Source organism: Sciurus vulgaris, assembly GCF_902686455.1.
Source record: "Sciurus vulgaris genome assembly, chromosome: 2".
NCBI classification, from domain to species: Eukaryota; Metazoa; Chordata; class Mammalia; order Rodentia; family Sciuridae; genus Sciurus; species Sciurus vulgaris.
This window is the reverse complement of record NC_136462.1, coordinates 181,591,301-181,616,596: the sequence shown is the minus strand read 5'-3', so window position 1 is coordinate 181,616,596 and position 25,296 is coordinate 181,591,301. Positions and strand designations below refer to the sequence as shown.

The 25,296-nt window shown below is 40.0% G+C and overlaps 1 protein-coding gene across 4 annotated transcripts in view; it reads left to right on the top strand.

Moving 5' to 3' along the window:
- Window positions 1-25,296, top strand: part of UQCC1 (ubiquinol-cytochrome c reductase complex assembly factor 1) — a 93,561-nt gene that overhangs the window by 47,653 nt on the left and 20,612 nt on the right. Inside the window, exon 8 of one of the 4 annotated variants that reach the window (XM_079128333.1) lies at window positions 22,175-22,252. The exons of the other annotated variants lie outside the window; for them this stretch is intronic. Within the exon in view, the coding sequence (XP_078984459.1) occupies window positions 22,175-22,252 (78 nt within the window). The remainder of the gene's footprint in view (window positions 1-22,174; window positions 22,253-25,296) is intronic. 4 annotated transcript variants of the gene reach the window in all.

Sequence of the window (25,296 nt, the reverse complement as noted above, 5' to 3'; positions counted from 1 at the left end):
TAATGATGACCAATGATACCGCCTGGCCAGCCAAGGCCTTGGCTCACTGCCAGCCACTTGATCATGTAGTAGCTCTTCTATTAGTGAACTTGTTTTTCTTATCACTGTTGACTAAATTCTGCTGGAAGTTTGGCCACCGGAGCCGTGTGGACCACAGTTGTCCCATCCTGCATAGCTTAGTAAGCCATAAATTGCTAGCTCCTGGACCACAGGAATCTTTTCTTTGCCCCCCACTTCCATGAATTTCCTTCTGGACTTTCATATATTTCTCTATCACAATATTCAACACTTTGAGCCCTTTCCTGTGTTACTTTTTTTTAATGTATTTTTTTTAGTTGTAGGTGGACACACACCTTTGTTTTTATGTGGTGCTGAGGATCAAACCGAGGGCCTCATGTGTTGTAGGCAAGTGCTCTAACACTGAGCCACAACCCCAACTTCTCCTGTGTTACTTTTTTGTAATGTCCCTTCTATTTAACTGTAGGCTTTATAAAAGCAGGAAGCTGTCTTATTCAGTTTTTTGCTTATGCAGTAAACATTGAATGAATATTTGTGAGAATGAATGAGTAAATTGAACTTCAGCCTCTGGAATTCTATTTTAAAGTTATCTTATCGTTCAGATAAACCATGCCTGATTTGTTAGTCTGTACTTCAGTGCAGTCCTACAGGAATTAGCATGCCCCCATTTTCTTCAACCATTTTTTTTTCTATCTGGATTGTTCTAGATAGGTTGCTGCCCTGAAAGGAAGTGTTTTAGATCAGTGTTTCTTAGACTTTAATGTGCCTATAGTTCACCTGAGGCTCTTATTAAAATTAAAATTCAGATTCTGATTCAGTGGATTTGGGGATGAAGTCAGACAGGTGATTTTTGTTTTTTGTTTTGTTTTGTTTTTGTACTGGGAATTGAACCCAGGGCACTCTACCACTGATCTATACCCCACATCCTTTTAAAAAAAATTTGAGGCAGAATCTTGCTAGGTCACTGAATCCTCCTGCCTCAGCCTCCTGTGAGTTGCTGATTGTAGGCATGTACCACCACGCCTAACATTTCTTAAAAGCTTCTAAGTTGTGCCAATGTTGCTAGTGGTGCAGGAAGGGAGAGGAGGCAGCAACACTCTGAAGAACAAGGTCGTAGGTGATTCCCATAGTACAGGTTCTTAAACTGCCTTCATGAAGAGCAGTGCCTAATCTCTGAGTTAGTTACAAAGACTATAAATAAAAAACAATGATTTTAAAATAAGAGAGATTTGGAAGAGTTGAGGAATTACTGTTATTGCTTTTCTATTATAATTGACTTGATCCCACCCTTTCCAACCTTGTGGCATAAACAGACACCCTTTATTTATTATTATTATTTTTTTAAACAGACACCCTTTATGTAGGCAAGACAATTGTACATTAACCACGTCTGAGTTGTGTGTGAGTAGAGGAAATTTCAGTCTTCTGTGAGTATATGACCTGAAGAAATGGGACACGTGACTGTGGAAAAGTAGTAGGTAACATGGAGCCAGTCTGGCCTGGTACTCACCTTGACTGGTAAATCTTTCCTCTTCATATCTTCTGTGCCTCAGTTTCTTCATTAAAAAAAAAAAAAAAGGCAGCAAGTGGTGATGGATCTAACTACATGGTTTCCAAGTTTCTTTTCAGTTTTGAAGGCCTGTGATTTGAAGGTGGTGATTTGCAAATCTATCTCTGTTATTTGGCATCTCAGTTATACCTCTGTAAGAAAACTGATATAACAAGTAAAATTTATGAGGCAGATGAACCTAGTGGTGATTTTTCTTATGTGAAAGAATTCTTACAGGCCATTACTTTGAGTGGATTGGTGTGGGTAAGATCAAGAACCATGAGAACCAGTGGTGAACTGATAAACCAGAAATTTGAATCAAGAACTCCTTTGACATTAGAGTTCTTGTGATATAGGTAAGAAAACTTTCATTTTTACCAAAGTTTGCTTTTTATCAGCTTTTTAGGAGCCCAACTGTTGCAAAAATGGGGCAGACTCATATATCATCACTGAAATTGGTATAAAAAGCAAGTGTTAAATTTGAGGTTTCAAAAATCACATCAATAATTTAAAGTGTTCTGTCTTTTAAAAAAAACATTTTTTGGGATTTAAACATATAAATTAGCTGTGGAAATAAAGTTCATTATACCACCTCATCTGGTCTTGTTTTATTTCATTAACTGGTTCTTAAAAACCTTTGTGAGCTGAGTTGCAGCTGAAGAGGTTGGAGACCATTTTTCCTTGGGCTCTTGCCGCACTCCTGAGTGTTGGTAAGAGTAAGAACTAAGACTTGACACAGCTGTAAAAACAGACAGCGCCTTTGGCCTCAGCACTTTCTCCTGGTGCAGGCAGATTTCAGATGTAAATTTCACTCTCTGCTTCTCCTACTAATGAAGTAAGTTTCTTTTGCTGGGTTTGCAGCCAGGTGTGTCCAGTCTTGTGGCTAACCGGGGTGCTTTACTTAATTTTTCCATTTGTGACATTTCAACCAAACTTAAATAACAAACATAAAAATTAGCTCAAGGCAGTGGCTCAAAGTGTTAATGGTAACCTTAGGCTGGCTAAACGACTTCCTCTCAGTTTTGCTCTGCCAGACATCTCCACCTTGTGGCTTACAATGAGCAGGTTTAAGCTTTCCAAGCCATGGAGGCAGAGGTGGGAAGGCGTGGGAGTGAGCTGCAGTTAAGAAATTACAATTTATCCTATCAGTGCCCGTTGCCTCAGCAAGAGTTCAGATGATTTCTTGATAGCAGCATGACAGAAGAAGAATGAGCTCCTTTCACCTGGTCTCCTCTCACCATAGCAGAGCTGCTTGATGGAATGGTGCAGAAGGAAAAGGTGCTGGAGCTGTGGACTAAACTGGACTCCTTTGTTAACTTCTGCTTAGCTTTTCAGAACCAGTGTTTTGCATTGCAAGGTTCTCCATGATCACACTCCAGACTACCTCTGCAAACTCGTTTCCTCTCTAGTTCTTGAACCTTAAATGTGTGAAACTTTCTAGCACATCCGCCAGGCACTTAGTAAGCACTCAGTGACCATCACATTCCATCCTTGCTTCACACTCTTCCCTCCAACCAGGCTGAATGTCTTGCTGTTTCTGTCTTGTGTCTTTGTTCATTTGGTGCATACACCTAGACTGCCCCAACACTCCAGCCCCAATGCCTTCACCAAACTGGAAACCAGTCCGTTTCCCTTAGCTGCAAGCACTGTAATAATTTTCATGTACCTTTCTTCAGGCACTTACTCTATTTTGTATCATGATCATTTATTTACGTTGACAGTCTTCCAGGTGAATTCCTGGGGACAAAATCACATGTATTCCTCTTTGTATTCTCCAAAATACCTGTAATTGCCTCTTGACTGGGCTGAATAGGTGCCCAGTAAGTATCTAAAGAATGAAAGAAGACAGCTTTGGAGGCCCAGAATAAGTATTTTAAAAAGTGGGACTGGAAGATATCCTTTTTATTCTGAGGATATAGGTTTACCATGTTAGTCTTAAATATTGGAAGAAAAAGAAATGAGAAACCATTTCCTTTACTGGCAATTTTATTGTTCTTCCCCCCAGGTTTTCCCATTTTTCTGATGGAATTATTTGATTTTTTTTTTTTATTGTAAACAAATGGAATACATGTTTCTCCATTTGTACATGGAGTAAAGGCATACCATTTGTGTAATCTTAAATTTACATAGGGTAATGTTGTTTGATTCATTCTGTTATTTTTTCCCTTCCCCCCCACCCTTCCCACCCCTCTTTTCCCTCTATACAGTCCTTCCTTCCTCCATTCTTACCCGACTCCCTAACCCTAACCCTAACACTAACCCCTCCCACCCCCCCATTATGTGTCATCATCTGCTTATCACTGAGATCATTTGTCCTTTGGTTTTTTGAGATTGGCTTATCTCCCTTAGCATGATATTCTCCAATTTCATCCATTTGCCTGCAAATGCCATAATTTTATCATTCTTTATGGCTGAGTAATATTCCATTGTGTGTGTGTGTATGTATATATATGTATATCACAGTTTCTTTATCCATTCATCAGTTGAAGGACATCTAGGTTGGTTCCACAGTCTGGCTATTGTGAATTGAGCAGCTATGAATATTGATGTGGCTGTATCTCTGTAGTATGCTGATTTTAAGTCCTTTGTGTATAGGCCAAGGAGTGGGATAGCTGGTGATTCTTAAAAACAAAAATAAAACAGCGTAGCTGGGTATAGTGGAGAATGCCTGTAATCCTAGCTACTCTGCAGACTGAGACAGGAGAATTGCAAATTTGATTGAGGCCAGCCTGGGCAACCTAGGTAGACCTCCTCTTCAAAGATAAAAAGGATCCCAGGGGCTCAAGAGGCTAAGGCAGGAGGATTGCAAGTTCAAAGCCAGTCTCAGCAACTTAATGAGGCCCTAAGCAACTTGCTCAGACCCTGTTTCTAAATAAAGTACAAAAAAAGGTCGGCTAGGATTGTGGCTCAGTGGTAGAACTCTTGCCTAGCATGTGTGAGGCACTGGGTTCAATTCTCAGCACTACATATAAATAAATGAATAAAAATAAAGGTCTATCAACATCTAAAAAATATTTTTAAAAAAGGGCTGGGAATATTGCTCAGTCGTTAAGCACTCCTGGAGTCAGTCCCTAGTACCGATAAATAAATAAATAAATAAGGATTGGGGATGTAGCTCAGTGGTAGAGTGCTCTGGGTTCAGTCTCTAATACTGAGGGGAAAAAGTTTATTCATAGCACATATTTCTTAACTAGGAGGCTTTAAATAATACAAAGTCTTTAGTTTTTGTGAAAATTTCCTTCAAAGTCTCCAAAATACCCTCCATCTCCTTCCCCGTAAAAATCTTCAGTTTTGGAGGTGTAGTCCAGTGGTAGAGCACTTGCTTGGCCTGCAGAAGGCCCAAGGTTTGATCCTCAGCAATACACACATACAACACTCACACACACACAAAGTTCTTCAATAAAACTTTTACCATGAGGTAAAAATGTTGCTATGTTTTGTCTCTGTAGGTCAGAATCGAAACTCATTGTCAAAGATATTTTTGCTGTGTTAGGGATTGAATCAGAGTCTTGCTCACAATATGTAAAAAGGTATTGGTTTTAAAGACAAGGACTGTGATAAAGGTGTAGTTTTGGGGTCCATACTGTGAACTGTGTGAGTGTAAATAAAGAACAATCCTTTGGGCTCAAAGCCATGAAAATAAGAATAAGTGTTTGTTCTTAGATATCAATAGTTCTTTTGAAAGTTTAAAATGGCCTAAACAGTTGGAGTGGATACTCAGGAGAGAAAGCTAAATTCTTAGAAGGCAATGTAATTCCATTTTGGAATTGACTCATGAATTTAAACTGAGTCCAACTGAAGATGTACCTCTAGTGGATGCATTCCTTTCTCTACACAAGTGTCCTACCCCCAGGCCTTAAGATGTGACAAGAGAGCAGAGATGTTTGGGCAGTTTCCTGACTGACCAGGTGCCTGTGTGCATGCAGCTGGGTTGCCAGTCTGATGACTCACTTGCCTGTCCTTCTGAGTGGCTCGCTGGACTCACTTCTTTAGGGAGGTGTCCCTGAAAGAGAAGTGATAAGCCTTTTTGTATTTGAAATGAATCGAAGCATGAAATTCCCCATGCTCTTGATCATTTATCTCATGGCCCATTTTTACCTTCAATTGTAATGATTTCCTGAAGTCTGCTTTGTCCTTTTATTCCTACAGTACCTGAAATGGAGCTTTGTACATACTAAGTATTCAGTAGATGTTTCTCAACTGAATGAGTAAATGAGTGAATTTAGCTCTCTTTTCTTGAATTCATGTTTTTCCTCATAGAATTTCTGTAGGAGAAAGACAGTGACCTAATTCCATTTTTCAAAACCCTGGCTGCCTTGGGGCACTCACACTGTCCTGCCTTTCTATAATGTTCCCAGTTCAGCTTATTCTTTCAGAACAGATTATCTCTCTTTCCTCACTTGCCTTCGGTCTCTATGGGAGTCTAGATTTGTTTTGACATCTTTTGTTCCATAATTGTAACACCATTTAGAGCTGAATACATGGGAGGGTGGCCCACAACTGAAACCATTTTCCAGTTTACCTTTCAGGGGTCACTAATGCTTCTCTCAGATTTCACTCAGGCAGGGGACAAATAGCTCCATGAAACTGTTCTTCCTGTCTCACTTCTGATGTCACCATCAATCTAGTCCCCAAGTTGTAATGCTTAAAGCCATTCTCAACTCCTGCCTCATCCTCTGCATCCACTTGACCTTGCAGTTCTCTGATGAAAATATCTCCAGGTTTTATCCTCTCCTCTGTTCCATTGCTACACTTCAGTCTCTTCTCTCCTTTATTACAAGTAGCCATTCCTCACTCTAGGGAACCCTCCTACCATATAACTGCTAGGGATTTTCTTTCTAAGTCCCACAACCAATCATGTCCCTCCCATTTTGGAAATATCTGAGGACTCTCACCACTTATAAGACAAAATTAAAGCTTCTTGGCAGTATATCTAATCTTTTGGAGATATATGAGAATGTGCTTTTTCTTAGAAGGTACACACTGTAGTATTTTGGGGTAGAATGTTTTGATATCTGCAAGTTATCTTCAAATGGTTTAGCAAAACAAAACGAGTGTGTGGACATACAGAGATAAAGCAGCTGTCACAATATATTAACAATTATGAATCTAAAGATTAAACATGTTTTCGTTATGTTGCTCTTATGTCTTTTAAAAAAATTAGAACAAAAAGGAATAGTCATGCTCTGATTTCAATTCACCTTCGTAGTCTAATCTCCAATGAACTGTCACCACCCAACCCCCAGAGAAAAATGTTTGCATGCAATGCACACACAAACACACGTTGCATTCATTTTAGAATTTTATTGATGCCATGGTGGGCCACGTTGGTTTGTGCTTCTAGGCTTTTGTTTATACTATTCCCTCTGTCTAAAATGGTCTTATCCTGTCTCCTCTGCTCATGGTGCTTTTAGACACAGCTGAATAATGTCTCCTCCAGGACACTTCTCATCACTTGCCAATAATGATAGTATGTTTGCCACTCCTCCCTCTATATTGCTGTAACACTGTACAGACTTCTGAGATACAACTTACTCTGGTGTTCTGTAATTACTGGTTGTGTAGGTCACTTGCATTAGATGGGATAATGATCCTGAGATCCCTGGTGTTTTATGCAGCATGAGTAATGTAATTACTACTTACTAAACTGTTGGATGAGCATAGGTACTTGGCTTCTGCTGTTAGCATCCGACTAACACTATCTCCCAAATACTGACTTAATGAATAATAGTTTCTGATCACACCTGAATTCAATTTCTCTGACCCTCCTCTTTTCCACAAAAAGGTGGATTTTTCTCTTACCCTGACTCATGGATTCTTAGTTCTCTAGTTACACTTTTAATTTACTTTATAGGGTGAAAGAACCTTAGAATGTTAGGCTGGGAGCCTCAGAGATTCTCAGTGATTCTCAAGAGGTAAAAAGATTGCACAGGTGTGTACATTTTACAAAATCTCCCCCAGAAGATGTCTGATACCTGTCTCTAGTTAGGGACCATAGATCTGAGCCCACTCCCATTTCTTTGGTGAGGAAATGGAGGCCCAGAGAAATTCAGTGGTTTGTCCTGGGTCATACAGCTAGAAAACAGCAGAATGAGGACTACACTAGGACAGGCCAGTTTCCAGTCCTTCATGATACTATCCCCGCAATTCCGCCTTCTCCCCTGTCTTATTACCAAGGTCTTCCAGAGACTAAAAGGACAGCTCTTGAATCTAGAGACATTCCATTTCTTAGGTTCAATCCCAAACCTGAGACCTATTTTTTTTTAGAGTCTATAATCCAGTACAGTGGAGGTTTCCTACTCAACAGGACTAATAGAGATTAGAGGAGAAAAAGACAGATAAGAATGCTAACAATGTTCTGAAAATTTGTTTCCTTTTCCAGTATATAGGCTCTGAATGTCTCCACATCATATGAATTTGCCTTAGTTGATTTTACAATTGTTTTTCAGAGACTCCTTGGTTATGTTTTTTTAAGAGTAGAGGAATACTGAGACTGAACACTGGGAGTGGAGGGGTTAGGCCAGAAGACTAACAAAGGCGGTATTATACTGTGCACTGCAAAGCCAATAAATGAATTCAGGAGACACCTAGATGTGTTTCTAGAAGAGGGAATGGGGGTGGGGTATGGTGGAAAGGCAGAAAGGTGGGATTAAGATAAATTAAAATGGGGCCAGCTTATTGCATAAGGGGACAGCCTCTTCCTGTTCCACCATTACTTCAGATTTCTTGTTCTGCGTAGTTCAGAAGTTAAAACTAGTCTTTACCATGTACCTCATGATCACCCTCCCAGCAAAAGAACTTAGTTTTAAGGCTATTCCAGCATAGCTAAAGCAGTGTTTATTACTTGAGTGCTGTGTCTGTTGCATGTTCCTGAGTAATCTTAGACTTAAAATTGGAAAGGAACCCTGAAATAATCTAGTTTGGAGATTTCTCTAATTGTGGTCCCCAAACCAGCAGCCTCAACATCACTTGGGAATTGAATTGTTAAGAATGCAGATTCTGGGGTTACATCCTGGATCTGCTGAATCCAAAACTTTGCACATAGGATCCACTAATTTTTTTTTTTTTTCTTTTAACAAATCTTCCAGTTTGAGAATCACTGCTTGTCATCTGACCCTATCTTTTTGTTGTTCTTGTTGTTTTCCCCTGTGGTACTGGGGATTGAACCCAGGAGTAGTGCTCCACTCACCTACATCCCCAATCCTTTTCATTTTTTATGTTTGAGACATGGTCCTACTAAGTTGCTTAGGCTGGTCTCAAATTTGTTATCCTCTTGCTTCAGCCTTTCAAGTTGCTGGTACTACCAGCATGCATGCGCCACAATGCCCAATCCTATCCTTTAACTGATAGAAAAGCTGGGAGAGCTGAGTATAAATTAGAAACCAACAGAAGAGGACTGGGGTCTCCTAACCAACTATTCTTACAACACTCTCTGCTTGGAGGAGCAGGGTATGAGCATGCACTAAGGCCACATGAAGATTGGGAATATCAGCTTAATGCTGAACAAAGTTCCCTGATAGTAATACCTAACGTTTATTGAGTGCTTTCTCTTTGCCACACACTTTACAAGCACCATTTAAAATTTATCACATCTTACCTGTGAGATAGGTAGTATTTGAGATAGGTAGTACATCTATCTTCATTCAATAGGTGATAAAGCTAAGGCTCAGAAGGATTAGTATATTAGTTTCCTTTAGCACCTGTAACAGGTTACCACAAATTGGCTTTAAACAAAAAGGTTTATTCTCCCATAGTGCTGGAGGCAAAAATCAGTTTCACTGGACTGCAGTCGAATATTGGCAGATTTGTGCTCCTTGTGGAGGCTCTAGGGGAGAATCTGTTTTCTGCCCTTTCCAGCTTGGTGGCTCCCAACATTCCTTCACTTGTGGCTACATCACTGCAATCTCTGCCTCTATATTTTTCTGTCTGGGTTAGCCTTTTTCTTGTAAGAATATATGTGATTGCATTTAGGGCTCACCCAGATAATTCAGGCCAGTCTCTCCGTATTGGTAGTCAGTGTCATTTCTGTCTCCTGACTTCTATAATACGTGTCACATAGCGCTGAACCTGTTGATCCTTAAGCATCTCAGGTTGTCTGTCCCCCTCCAGTTTGATTGTTAATTCCTAGAGGGCAGAGATTCCATTTTTCCACTTAAAAAAATTTTGAGACTGGTGTGGTAGTGCTTGCCTGTAATCCCAGTGACTCAGGAGACTGAGGCAGGAGAATTGTAAGTTCAAGGCCAGCTTCAGCAACTTAGTAAGGCCCTAAGCAACTTTAGTGAGACCCTTTCTCAAAAAAAAAAATAAAAAGGGCTGAGGATGTGGCTCAGTGATAAAGCTCCTCTGGGTTCAACCCCTAGTACCAAAATAAAGTAATATTTGCCAGGTACAGGGCTGCATGCTGTAATCTCAGTGACTCAGAAGACAGGCTAGAAGCTCATAAGTTTGAGGCCAGCCTGGGCAACTTATCAAGCCCTGTCTCAAAAAATTAAAAAGGGCTGCTGATGTAGCTCAGTGGTAGAGTGCCCTGTGTTGAATCCCTAGTACCTGCCCCCAAACAAAACAAAACAAAACCACACACCATAATATTCACCATTTGAGCAAATTCATAGTGTTATGCCGCCACCACCACTATCTAATTCTAGAACTTTTTTTTTTTTTTCCTTTGTGGTGCTGGGACTAGAACTCAGGGACTCCCACATGCAATAAGCGCCCTACCACTAAGCTACACCCCCAGCCCATTCCAGAATATTTTTATCACCTCAGAAAAAAACCCTGTGTACGTTAGCAGTCATTCCTCATCCCCTCTTTCCCCAACCCCTGGAAACCAGGATTTTACTTTGCCTGTCCTATTCTGGACATTTCATATAAATGGAATAATATAATAAGCAGCCTTTTCATTTTGGCTTCTTTCAGTTAGTGAACTGTTTTCAAGGTTCATCCCTGTTGTAGCATATTTTAGTATTTCATTCCTTTTTATGGATAGTCTATTGTCTGGATGTATCACATTTTAAGTATTGGACACTTAGGGTTTTTTCTACTTTTTAGCTTTATGAATAATGCTATTATGAACATTGATATACAAGTTTTCATCTGAACATGTGTTCAGTTCTTTTGGGCATTGCTGGGTCCTATGGTGACTATGTTAGCTCTTTTGAGGAACTCAGATATTGTATCTTTTGTCAAGTGATTTGGATTCCTAGCATGATATCTAAAGTTCATTTGCTTATAATGAAGTAATATTTTCATAGTATGTAGTTGTAATCACATTTCTCATCCTGCCAGGAAATAAACATTCATAGCCACCATTTTAGACTATAATAAGAAGGGACAGTGTGGTATAATGGAAGGAATTCTGGCCAGCCTGGCCACACTCTGGGTGTGCTTGAATAAGTCAGATCCCCTTCACCTCTCTGGGGAGGTGAGTTAGATGATTTCTACATGCTCTTCCAGACTTAACATTCTGCAACTCTGTGAAAGTCTGAAAAACTAGCCTTGTGTTAAATCCCAGAGCTTGTGTTCTGTTTTTTTAGCAGTTCATCATTCTCTGACTGATTTCTGTTCCCAGACACAAACAAGGTTTTATCCATCTAGCCATCCATTTTATTGTGGCCTGCTAGCTTCCAGGTATTATGCTAAGCACTAGAGATACAGGGATGGTTGAGATATTATCCCTGACTCCCAGGTCTAGTAGGAGAAGACAAATGTATAAACAGATAATTATAATATTAAGAAATTATAGTGATTTAAAATTGCTAAGAATGCCCAGAGGAGAATAACTCAGGGTAGATGACTTTTGGGTTGGATCTTTCTGGAAAAGTGGGTATTTGCTTGACTAGAAGAACTCCCAGATAGGACCAGTGTGGATAAAGCCACAGAGTCGTATGAGAGGGCAGAGAACTTTTGGATTCATTTAGTGACTTTTTCCCTTTTCCTGCAATGGTTAAAGCAAATTCTCTTTATCTAGATTAGCTCCATTTTGATAACTTTCTGCATGTCTGATATTTATAGACACATCAAGAGTCTGTAAAATAACATTTTTATAAAAGTATTGACCACATGTGAATCTTTTTCCCTGTTTTTTTTTTTTTTTTTTTTGTTTCTGTTTTCGTTGTTGTTGTTGTTTGTTTTTTGTGTTAGGGCACTTTGGCTCAGTTTCTGACTAAGGAGGTCCATTGAGTTGTTGAGGAACCTTGGTCAAGATTTGGGTTTCGTTATAGCACAAGCTCACTTTGGGTTCTTGCAAATGCCTTCTTATCCCTCTAAGGGTTTTAGCTACATAAAAATATTAGGAATGTAAAATTTTACAATATGATCAGCATAGCCCAAACTAAATTTCTAAATTTGACTAGAAACATATATGGAAGGCTTTGTGTTTCAACACCCCTTCCCAGCCCCCAGCCTTCATGAGGGGTCATTGTACAGCTCTTTCCATGGTCACTGTTCTCTTCCCTTTTACTGGAGGGCAAAACTAGGGCAGAGAAATAATTTTTATTCACTTCTGAAAGGTTACAGTAATAAAGAAACTCTTGTTAACATCAGAGAACATTGCAGCCAAGAGTTTTCACAGTCTGGCATTGTTTATTTTACATGTAATTTGGAACCTTCTGCACTCTTAAAATATTGGCACAAAAATGTTTTAACTCTTGCAGTACTTTACTGTAGGCAGCAGTGTAGTGGTGTCAGAGGGGCAGCAGGACTCAGGAGAGCCATTTGCCCTGTTCCTGTTGGAGAAATGGTAAAAGTATATGTGTGTGTGTGCACGCGTGCGTGTGCATATGCATACACATTCACTCTTGGGTGTGTGTTCCTCTCTGCATTGAGCATTAAGAACGTTATCTGCTGGGCGCAGTGGCACTCACCTGTAATTCTAGCAGCTCAGGAGGCAGAGATGGGAGGATCACAAGTTCAAAGACAGCCTCAGCAACTTAGTGAGTCCCTAAGCAACTTAGTGAGACCCTGTCTCAAAATAAAATATTGTAAGGTCTGGGAATATGGCTCAGTGGTTAAGAGCCTCTAAGTTCAATCCCCAGTACCAGGAAAAAAAAAAAGAACATTATCTGTCCTGATGAATTTACATGCTTCCCTTCATTAAACAATGAGAATGGTGTAACAGTCCTGCTTTCCTTTTTGCCATGACAGCCAGAAAGCACAGAGCTCCCCTTATTTAGATATTTTAATAGAATTATTCATTATCTCCTTTCTCTCACATGCATACTTTATTACTTAACTCTTTAATTTGACTTTTGTTTTGATTGAGATGCATTCTTTGTATGGTCCAAACTGTGTCAGGTATTTTGCAGACATCATCTCATTTAATCCCTACAGGTTACCTTGAGATAGAGTTGAATGTGTCCCTGTTTTACAGATTAGGAGAGCCAAGGGACAGAAAAATTAAAGCCCTTGCCTATGGCCACTGTAGGAAGTCACAAGGCCAGATCTGATTGATTTCAAAACCCTTCTGAACACTTTTTGTTGTTTTTGCTTAAGCCAATTTAAATCTTTTTTTTTTTTAAAGAAATTTTTTCACCTTACTTTTATTTATTTATTTTTATGTAGTGCTGAGGATCCAACTCAGTGCCTCATGCATACTAGGCAAGCACTGTACCACTGAGCTAAGGCTCCCTCCTTTTTTTTAAGTAGGCATAATTTAAATGATAATGAGTGAGCAAGCTAATGAAGTAGCCTATCCGTTGATAGGAGTGAGTCACTACATTAAATGAGATAATTAGTAGGTAGCTCCATCAAAAGGTTTTGTTGTTTTCTTAGGTTGAAATTAAGATTTAAAAACAATTACCGAAGGATGCCATGATTTAAATGCTAGACTAGAAATCCAGCTTCCCTAGTTCTAGGCTTAACTTTGCTCCCAGACTTTGGAGGACCTTCTCCTTCCCCATCTGTCTGAAATCCTGTGGGCTTAAAATAGAACTGTTTATTAACCTGGCCCTTGTTGAAACCTAGGCATTCCCCGGGGCTGGTCATGTTCTCTGTAACCTGTCTGGCCTGGGGACTGTAGCCTGCTACCCCTTAGGCTTTCCTTCCTCTAAGTCTGGCACTTTCTCCCTTGGCCTCCACAATGGAATTGTGGCAAAACAGGCACAGAATACCACCACCAGGTGAGGTCTGCAGAGCTGTCACCAAGGCATGCCCTTCTTCAGGGTTCTCCAGCAGAGGCCTCCTTCTCCTGCAGGAGTTGGGCTCTCAGCAAAGGATGCTGTGCTGTGTTTGCACGCTGACCACCATAATTGCTCCTATAGTCTGTAGATCTTTTGTTAAAGTCAGTCAGAGGATTCTGCATCTTTGGGCTCTGATCCATTTTCATTGCCCACTGAAGGAACAAGAAGGCCTCAGGACTTTTTCAGCTCTTTGCCCGTAGAGAGCTCTGTTCCCTTTTGGAAAGCACTCATGCCATTTGCTTCTTGACCTTCAGGAGCTGTCCCTGTTGAAGAATCTAAATTAGTAATGCATATGCAATTCTGGGCCAAAGAAATGGGCCACAATCTAGTGAAGACCTTTGTGTGTTTCTGCTGTTTACCTCTAAGGTAAGGAAGTTTGGTGCTAAAAAGTCCAGAAGCCAGCTTCTAGTTTCCTAAGAAGTCACCTTCCATCACATGGACTTTGCAGCCAGACAGACCTGGGTTCTTATCCCACCTCTGCCACATTGTGGCCTTGAGACCCTGGGTAAATCTCTTCACCTCACCTTATCTCTGTTCTTCCTCTGTGACTTAGCACAGTGCTCAGCATATATTAGGCACTGATAAATAGGTCCCAAAGCACAGTATGTGGACCTTTCCAAAAGCACCTCATATACACATAAAAGGTGTGTTGTATTCAACCCGTGTGTCCCATCGAACTCTGGATTTCTGGAGGATGGTGACCATGTCTTTTGTCTTTTTATCTCCTGGTCAGCCTGACTGAATCTCCTGATCAGCCTAACTGCACTCAGTTGGTGTTGACCTGATCCATTAGGATGACTTGGGCAGAGCAGGGTGGACATGAATGCTTTAGTTTTTCCATCTGTATGTAGGGAAATAGTAACCCCTTATTTTGGAGCCTTTGAGGACAATTTAAAACGCTATGTGTGAAGTGTTTGGAGCCCTTTGAAAGGAGGGTACTAGGGAAATTAATGGTGTTTTTGCTGTTCTTGGGAAAGCCCTTTGTGGTTCCCAGTGAATAAATTATTTGGAGTGAGTTTTCTAACACCTCCTACTCTGCCCTGTTCACTGTGGCTTTTTTATTTTTTATTTTTTGAACTGTCTGCTGCTATGCTTCTTTGCTTATGACTTATGAAGATATATATTTTTGGTGTTGGACTTTTGACCCCTTTCTGCTCCCAGGAGAGACATTTCTATCAGAATAATAAAAGGTGTAAACTGTGTGTTGCTCTTTTTCTAGGCCTTGGGCAGTTTAGCTGCTGGGGTTAAGAATCAGCAGGCTTGTGGTTGAGCCTGTGGTTACTAGGGGAGAAAAAGATGATTCCCTCTAAGCTCTCAGTGACCTTCTCAGCATCCCCCACTCCACTCCTTTTTAACCCTGCCCCATGTCCTTTTGCTAAGATTCTTTGGATTTCAAATGAACCCTGTTGTCTTTGATACTTTGACTACAGATATTTATGGCTATCCCCCTTCTCTTTCAAAGACAGAAGGTGTTTATGTCTACTGTACTTGAGGTCCCAAGGTGAGTCACTTGCCAAAGAAGAGCCTCCTTCTTTTGGAGGGTTTTCTTGCTCCTTACTTGTCCATTGGGCATGGTGGTGCAGAGCAGTGGTGCACATGGGGACCAGCTTCTTCCCTCACAGTCCCAGAGGCCCTACACCATCATAAAGAGCTCACTCATTGCCTGCTCTATGCATTTTATTGTTTGGGGAGGAGACCAAAATGTGATCTTGTCCTCCAGAACTTTATAGTAAAGCCTCCAGAAAATATCCCTTGTTCTGTTCCTGAGTGTCTCCTACCTTCACATCAGTGCTTGCTGCCTTTTAGCAGCAGTAATCTCCTGCTTTGTCCCCATATTTATATACCCTACATGACACTGGGCAGTGCTGATCTTAGGGCCCTTGAATGGCAGGATTAGGGCAATAGTGTTAAATTACTACCTATCATTCTATGCATTTTATTGATTTATTTTGCTTCTTGTATTCCTTCCTCTCCTTTCTAGAACTGTCTCTTTATTGCTGTAGCCTCAACTCCTAGAATAGTGTTCGATTCATGGACAGCATGAAATATACATTTAATGAAGGCGTTATGGAATATTTTCTTCTAGATTTAATAGCAGCATTAATTCATATGACTCTCTCAAGGATTGTTTCATTTATTCATTTATTTATTCAAGGAACATTATTATCCCTCACCATGTGCTAATCCCTAAATACTATTGGTAGTGTATACCAGAAAGAAGTGATTTTACAGGACTTGCAATCTAGTTTATGCCAAGAGGAGAAATTAGTTGAATCTTTCCTAGGTTCAGATCCAACCTAAATAGATGGACAGGAAAGATATGAGTTCACCTACTGTTTGATTTGCTTTTCCAGCAGACTTCCTAGAGAAGCTGTCCCACCCCAGTTCTGAGTGTGATAGGAGGAGAGGGCAGGAGAGTAGGCAAGGTCTGAGGGGAAGACAGAGACTTCCAACCCCGCCTCCAAGTGGGGGAGTGGGTTGGCTTCATTACTTCCTTTCTAAGGCAGTGTCACAGTGTGGTCGAGTGCTCATGCACAGAAGCCAGACTGGGGCTTGGATCCCACCCAGCCCTGTGTCCTTAGGCAAGGTACCTAATCTCTGTGCCTCGGTTTCCTCTCCATAAAATAGGGCTGTCTTCCCCTTCACATTCTACAGCATTGTGAGGGTTAAAGGAGTTTCTACACATGTGGCTCTTTCAGCATTCCCAGAGAGTTAAGTTCTTAGAATTGTTATTCATTTTGTTACTTAATGTTAATCATTTTCCCTCATATGTTAATATAAAAAGAAAAAGGAAAGTCAATCTGGCATAGTTTTGAAGGGAAAAACTGAGGATTAGAGTGATTTGTCTTCTAGAGTCACAAGATGAGGAAACTGCTTCTGAACTTAGATTCCAGCCCATTTCTTAGGCCTGAGTTGGGACTTGAATACAGACCATCAAAGAGGGCTCTCTAACAGACATAGCATTTTAGCTGAGGTTTTTTTTTTTCCCCCCTTTCATTTGGATATAATACCCTTTAAGCAGCATTTTACTGAAAAAAGCACACAAAAAAGAGAATCCTTAGGGATGGGACTATTCTCAGAGCTCATAAGGCCAAGCATCAGTTTCATTTTAGGGGATGTGAACCTCATTCCTTGCCTCACTCCGGGGCTCCTCTCTACTCAGGTAGGAGTGATCTTATCACTTCTGCCATGATCCAGTTCAGTCATTCCTAGGATATGTCTACAGAACTCTTCAACTGAATGGCAAGTCTGTTTGAGCCTTAAAAAATATTGCCCCTGCATTCAGGAGACTGAGGCAGGAGAATCATGGGAGTTCAATGCAGTTCAGAAGAACATAGTGAAACTGTGTCTCAAACAAACAGTGTTGGACGAGGTATCAAAGATCTTGTTTCTGTGGACATGTTGACCATTTATTAGCTGAGTGATCTCTGGACAAGTCACTGACCCTTCTGTTTCCTCATCTTTATAGCAGGGAACCACTTCCTGCTCAGATTACCATGAGGTCAATGTTTTGGAAATTATATTCCTCTGAATGGTAAGCAATAAGGACACAGCAATGAAGATAAACATCCTGTGGCCTGTGGTAAACAATGGAGATATCTGCTTTGCTATTTGGGCTTTAGACTTTCTTCTGACTTACTGTGCCAAATCACACAGTTAACTTGTGTGGCTGCCACTCTTCTCCCCATTGCTGGAAGAGGAAAGGGCAGGGCTGTGGGATGAAGGAGTTAGCAACCTCAGTATGGTAAGGGACTAGATTTTGTCCAATATGGGTGACATGTATCTTTTAGGATTGCTGAGTAGAAAAGAATGTTGGGGCCAATGATCTCATTGTTGCCTTTAAGTCCTCTAAATTGTTTAGGTCCTCAGCATCTATGACAAGTGATATAACCCCAGTCTATTAGAAAAGAACTTACTCACTCATTGATCATCTGTTTTCATCTATTGGCTTACATGTCTGTGCATTTGAGGTGGCCAGGAGTGATGGGGAACAAGCATCCTGTAGTTTTCTATTGAACCCAGTCTGCTTACATTTAATAGAAAAATCATTAAAACAGCAAAGTTGTGCCTGCAGTTTTTCTGCACTCATAAATGCAGTCACAAGGCCCACAGTGCAATTAGGAGCCTACAAATGTCTCTGGAAACTTGAGTTTGTCTGCATCTTCTCAGTGCCGGTAGTTAGACCTCATGGCTTCAGATAGAATGCAGAGGACCCAGAGGAATGACATCTACTGACATGTAGTGAACAAATTACTGGAGAGGATGTTTAGGCTCCTAGACTCTTGTGTGCTATACCCCTGCTCCCCCAGAGATGCCTGCCGGGCTCAAGCTAAATACACATCTTGCTCATATTACATCTTATCCAAGTAAGATTTTCCATTACCACCACATAGGAGACATTAGGGGCACAGTGATTGCTAAAACTCTGTAAGACTGGTTGTCTACACTTAGTGCTGCCAGGGTCAGAAAGTCATCAGTGTACAATTGCACATAATTGTTGCATTCTTTCTTCACCTTACCTTTTTCTCTCTTTGCTTTCTTCAGTGAGATTTGATTGTGTGCAAGTCATGGTCTCACTTCCTCCTTTTTCTCCACTTGATAACCACCCAATCCTGTTGATCCTGCTGTAGACGTTTCTCTTGAATGTACTCCTTCCTCTTTACTGCCATTGCCACTTACATCAACTCAGTTCCTTACTGACTCTCACCTAGAACATTGCACAGCTTCCCTGGGGTTCCTGCCTCTGGTCCTTCTCCCCAGCTCTAGAGTTCATAGGATTACTTTTCAAAAGTAAATCTGCCTTATGCTTATAGCCCTTCCTGACTTTGCTTCATGTGGCATTTAGGGCCACTTACAGACAACACAATCTGCCTCTTGGGCTCTGCCTTCTACTTCAGTCCACCATGAGCTCTTGGTTAAGAACTTGTCTTTGAAAATGCCATACCACTCCTCTCTCTGTGGCTCTTCATACCACTCGTTCTTTCTGAACATACCTGTTCTCCCTCTACACAGTAGAAGGTGTGTTACCTCTTCTCTGAAGCCTTTGAGTCCCCACACCATTGCCATTTTTTTATATGGTGTGCTAGGTATGACTTCCACCTGAGATCATGGACTTTTTGAGGACAAGTATTTTATTCGTTATTTTACCTCCAGCACATCCTGCAAAGACTAGAATATAGCACACCCTCAGTACATGCTTATCAAATATGCAAGAAATATGGAATCTGCACCCAGACAACTGGTAGTCTATCGAGGGAAAGAAATTACTTCTGATAATACTGTGAAGATTGGGCAAGTGTTGAAAGAGAGGCTCTAATACACAGAGTTAAGTAACATTGAAATACCTATTGAGAACCATTTTTAGTAGGAATTTTCTTTTATTATGGTAAAATATACATCTTTTTAACCATTTGTAAATATACAGTTTAATAGCATTAAGTTCATTCACAGTGTTGTATAATCATTGTCACTATCTTTACCCCAAACCTTTTCATCATCCCCAACAAAAACTACCCATTAAATAATGACTCCTGATTGTCCCTGTCCTCAGCTCCAGATACCCTGTTTTCTTTCTCTCTCTATGAATTTGCCTATCCTAAATATTTCATATAAGTCGAATCACATGGCATTTGTCCTTCTATGTTTGACTTCTTTCACTTAGTGTAAGTTTTCAAGGTCCATCCATGATATATCAAACTTCATATCTTTTTATGGCTGGATAATGTTCCATCATAAGTATATACCTTATTTTGTTGATCTGTTCATCTGTCAATGGATACTTGGGTTGTTTCCACCTTTTGGCTGTTGTGAATAATGCTGCTATGAACAGTGATGTCCAAGTATCTATTCCGGTGCCTGCTTGTATTCTTTTTGGATGTACTTTTAAGAATAGAGTAGTATTGCAGGGTCATAGAGTACGTCTGTGTTTAACCTTTTGAGAAACTACCAAACCCTTTTCTACAGTGGCTGTACCACTTTACATTCCCTCCAGAGACATATGAGGGTTTCAGCGTTTCTACATCCTTGCCAACACTTTTTTTTTTCCTTTAAATTATAGCCATCCTTGTTGGTATGAATGGAATTGTCTTTTGCTTACATTTCAGGTAATTATCCTAATTGGTTCTATCCTGATTATTGGCCATTAGTAATCACTAATAAATTAAACTTTTTTTACTTTGCAAATCTTGTATTTCACAATAGAAAACCAAACCCTAACCAAAAATTTCATGCACTATTACTTGTTAGCAGGCCATTAGCTTTTTCTTAAACTTGAAAAATGAACAGAAAGACACTCCTTAGAAAGTTTCCTGTTATTCTTCCTCAGCACTTGTTATAGAGTAGACTGGGTTGAAAGGTCAGTTGTTTGATGTTTAACTAGTTTACTTTTTGAGAGTTAGCTGACTATCATCTGTTTAGAGTAAGCCTGACAGTTGTGAATTCCTGCTCCGTTCAGCTGGAAGCTCCCCTCTTGACTTTAGACTTCTGTATGAGTGTGTCTAGGACTCTAGCAAGTGGTAGTAATGTAACTGAAGGTGACCTTGAGATGTATTTCAGTGGAAGAGATGGACTTAAGAAGGGTGTGGGGTTTCAAAGGCTGAGTGAGGACCGGCAAATAATGGGAATTGGGCCTCCTCAGCCAGAGTAGAGTTGTGTTTGAAAACCAGGAAAGCAGCAGCAGCACATATGTTGACTCATTCAGCCATTTCTGAAATTCTTGTACTCAGAGAGCTTTCTCCAAGAATGAAAGTGCACAGACATCACACTACCAGAAGTGATAATGACAAAAACATCACCTTGTTCTACCGATATGTGCTGAGCTGCTGCCCTCAAGAAGCTCACAGTCTAATATGGTGGAGGGTGGGGAGTTGTCAGCCTCTAAACAGATTGTTAAAGTAGCACAGAGATTGTTCCTGGTGGAAGGAAAGGAAAAAGAAAAAATTGGGAAGACTTCAACAGTTTCACTGAAAGACAAGGTGATACCTCTTCTATAAAACAAGGACAGTAACATCCCCTTTTTAGGATTATTGTGAAGTCTAAAGAGATAACATATAAAAAGCTTTTAGTACAGTTTCTGGTGCATGGTGAGCAGTCAACAAATGTTAATCAACTTAGTTTTTAATGAACTGATGAATGATGTTATATCCATTGATTGCAAGAAACAGAGATTGACCTCAGCTAATTTAACCTAAGGAATTTATTGGAAGGTAACCAAGGCCCAAAGAATGGAGAGTTTAACAACATGCTTTAGGAAGGAAAGATACAGGCCAACTAAGGATCCTCATAATTAGTAACAGGAACTTATATATGCAGTCTTTTGGGTGCAACAGAACTTTAACTGCCTTTTATCTTTGACTCTCTCTACTCTTCCGATGTAAGAGTCTGACTAGTCATCTTGGGCTATGTGCCCATCTCTGCAAAGGGGAATAGGATTCTAGAATTAGCAGCTTTCCAACTCATGTGTTGGGAAAAGTAGGTCACTGACCTAAGGAAGGGGAGGGGGTAGGGAAAATATCATCTCAGCTAGCATAAGAGTAATTCTGAGATATACTGATCTGTTGAGACTGATGATGCAGGCAACCAGGCCAATCCATGGAGCAGTCTGGATTTTTCTCTTTGTTGTAGAATATTGAGTGCCCTGGTCTGTGGCCAGTGCCAGCCCATTGCAGCCATGTTTATCGAACATTCTTTGAAATTGCTCTAGTTTTTCTGTGTTTTTAATAGCTAAAAGAAAGATTTGTAACTATTACAATAATAGAGGGAGAAAACCCTTTGATCTTTTTATACAGCTTTTCTTTTAATGTCCAATTATGGTTTCCTTTCCACATTTCTGATTTATTAGTTCATGATCAGAATTTTGCTCTGGGTCTCTAATATGCCTACACCAAATCTTCCCTCTAACCTGTTATGTATTTATTTATTTTGGTCTAGGCAGACTATTTCTATACTTTGTTGAATCTCCTTTCGTTTTTAGGATAATTCTGCCAACAATTAAATTATTTCCACTTTATTCCTGTTTTATAGTATATAGAAATTAGCTATTTTAGCTTTGAGTTTATGTGATTCTTCATTTCTGATATAACTCATCAGAAAGAGAAAAGGTAGTACTGGCCATCTGAGTTAAAAGTTCCAGTTACTGCCACTACAAGTAGAATATGATTTGGGGGCAAGCCACTTAACGTTTTTGAGCTCTGTTTCCAGGACAACAATAGCATTTAAACTGTGAGATAGTGGAGGCAAGATTTTTAGTTGTGAGGCACAAATAAGATCATAAACATGAGAAGATTATCAAAGCAAATATAATGTATAATCATTACCAACACCACCCTGATAACCATTATTCAGTACAGATTATAAATAAAAGCCCCACGATTACTTCCTTTAGAACTCTGTACTGTCAATTTATTGTTAAAACAGTGATTTTTTTTTCAAGCCAGGTGTTGACCTCACTACCTGGAGTATTCATGAGATTTGTCACACAGGAATCAAGCAAAGGCTTCCAGAAATCAAAGTAGGTTACAGCTACTGTATTCCTTTTATGTCCTGACATTGAAGAAAATTAAACTGGTATGATGGTTGGTCTTCTTAGGACCTTAATGTACCTCATCAGCTGCTTTTTAAAGTGACTATGGACTTAACTCTGATGTATTCAAATGCCTTGTCAGCTGGATAAATGGCTGTAATTTCTGAGGACAGTCATCTTTCTTTTTTGATTTGCTATTTAACAAACCTGTGGAAAGGACTTTTGTTCTTTTTTTTAAAAAAAATATTTGTAGTTGTAGATGGACATAATACTTTTATTTATTTATTTTTATGTGGTACTGAGGATGGAACCCAGTATCTCACATGTGCTAGGCAGGCGCTCTACCGCTGAGCTACAACCCCAGCCCCAGGACTCTTGTTCTTTGTGACCACTCAGAAATTAAGGTTTCTTGGTTCTGCGGTTCTGCCTGCCAACCACGTATCTTATTTTTCAAGATGTTATCAGGCTCTGCAGGTTTTGAATGCATGGATCCCAAGCAACAAAATGAAGCAAATAAGCAAATAAGAAAGGACTTCTCTTTTAAAGAAAGCATATCATAACATAGCAAGCCTCCCTGGTACATTAAAAGTTTGAAATGATTTTTTAAATTGAATTTTCAAAAGGATCTTGCAGGCTGGAGTTGTAGCTCAGTGAGAGAGCATTTGCCTAGCATGTGTGAGGCACTGTGTTCGATTCTCAGCACCACATAAAAATAAATAAATAAACAAACAAAGGCATCATGTCCATCTACAACTAATAAGTAATTAAAAAGGATCATGCCACATCTTGTTTAGGTTGGCCTCTCAGTACAATTGGCATATGTTTTACTCGGGTTTTCATATCAGCTTCTAAAAAGGGAAGAAGAAATTGAAGTTATTCATCTGTCATATTTTGTTATATTTCATTTTCTTTCTTCTTGGTGTTGACATTTTTCTCTGGAACTGCCTAATGTGTGAAATCGCACACATACCCACTCATACTTGTGGAGTTTTGTTTGTACTTTTTGATCACTGCTAAAAGACCCTCAGTAAATCTTTTAGTCCTAATGTAACTAAGTGGGCTACATGTATACTTTTGTATCCGTTCTCTCTGTGTACCCTTCTCTCTAATCTGTCTATTCTCACCCCACTTGTATGTATCTCACATAATATTTCACAGTGGGCTAATTTCTAACATTAAATTGAAATAGGCCAGCTGATTTTCAGTGCACATTAGCCTATTACCCCTTGACCATAGTAGCACATGGTGTTGCTGCAAAGTGTAAACAGCACTGGTGATGTCTGTTAAAAAGATGATGGAAACATAACCTGCAGTCTTACATGGCATTGTGGCCTGATGATGAATTTGATGTATTCCTTATTCTTCAGCTCTAGTCACCTTCTCATTCATTCACTCCACCAAATTCTTATTCTGCTGCTATTAGTACCTTTGCCTCAAGCCAGTAATCTTAAAGCTTATTCTTGTTGGGGTTGTGGCTCAGTGGTAGAACACTTGACTGGCAGGTGTGTGGTCCTGGGTTCGATTCTTAGCACCGCATATGAATAAATTAATTAAATAAAGATCCATAGACAAAATAAAAAAAATTTATATTTAAAAAGGTAATCTTAAAAAATTATTTAAAAAAGCTTATTCTTACCTGTATCACTTCTTGTATTTTTCATACCCATCTTCTTTAATTCACCGTCCCCTCACCGTAATTGCACCCTTTTTTCTTCTCCCCAGTTTTCCAGGAGAGGTGGTTGGCTATTCGAGGGGTGTCTGTGGTACTGTCTCTAGCTACCAGTAGAATTGGGAGTCTGAGTTATGTTTACCCAAAACCACTTTGGCAGTTTTTGTTTTGCCTCTACAGTTCAGAGGTGTGGGGTACATAGAAGGATAGCCACATTATTCATGGTAACATAGATCATCAGTGGAGTTGTATTGCTCTGTCTTCTAACCTTGACTCTACTAGTTTCTAGCTGAGTAACCTTAACTTTCCCAGACATCAACTTCCTCTTTTCTAAAGAGATAATAGCAGTACCTGTGCCATAGAGTCATTGGGAAGGATCAAGTGAGCATAAAGCTCTAAGCACAGCTCTTGGCACTTTGTATCAGTGAATTATGGGAAGTGTTTCTGGATTCTAATCACTTTTGTAGCACCTGTGGATTGGGGAGAGGGAGGCTTTGTAGAGAATATAATTTGGGAGCTAAGTTTTAGAAGATAAGGTGTTAGCATCCCTTGCTTCAATAGAGAAAGAAAAGAAGAATTCCTGGCAGCAGTGTGGCTGACATCAGAGAACATGACATAGCTGTGGAAACTGTAGAGTCGACTCTTAGATGAAAGTGGGGAGGCAAGAGGAGGTGAGGCAGAAAAGATAACAAGGACATATCTTGAAGAACCTTCTAGAGCTTATGGAGAACTTAAAACTTCATCTCCCTCAGCCCCTCTATTCACATAGTCTGGTTCCTCTGTTGAGCTAGTTACATAAATGTCCTTAAGAGCTGCAACAGTGAAAAGGGAAAAAGGGGCAGAGAATTGGCCTCAAATGAACTGGCATCTCTTTAAAGCTAATATTCCTCCTTGAGAATACTACATTAATTGAGCATGTGCCTTGCAAGATTCCTTATTGCTTGTGTTCCCTGTTGGTTGTGTCATTCATTAATCTGCTGATTAGTAACCCTGAACTCTTGCATCCCACCCCCCATCTTTTTTTTTTTTTTTTTTTTTTTTTTTGCATTCCCTTTTTAATATACTACACTATTCCCTCGGGACATAAACTCCAGGACCCGTCCCTGGCCTGCTCGTGTTTGTTTTCTTTGCCCCTTGTGCCTGCCTCTGCTATAACATTTGTAGTATGTGTTAAGTAATCCTTAAGGTAACATTTTTATTATGTCATAAAAAGTGCATGGCAAATATATTATAACTCATGGACTTTGTTTAAAAATGAACGGATAATTTATTGAGTGTGTTACATGAGCCTTGCTCCCCTCCCTATTTCAGCAGAGACCTGCTGCTCATTTAGCCTAGCCTCCTATCGAGTGCTCCCACCCTG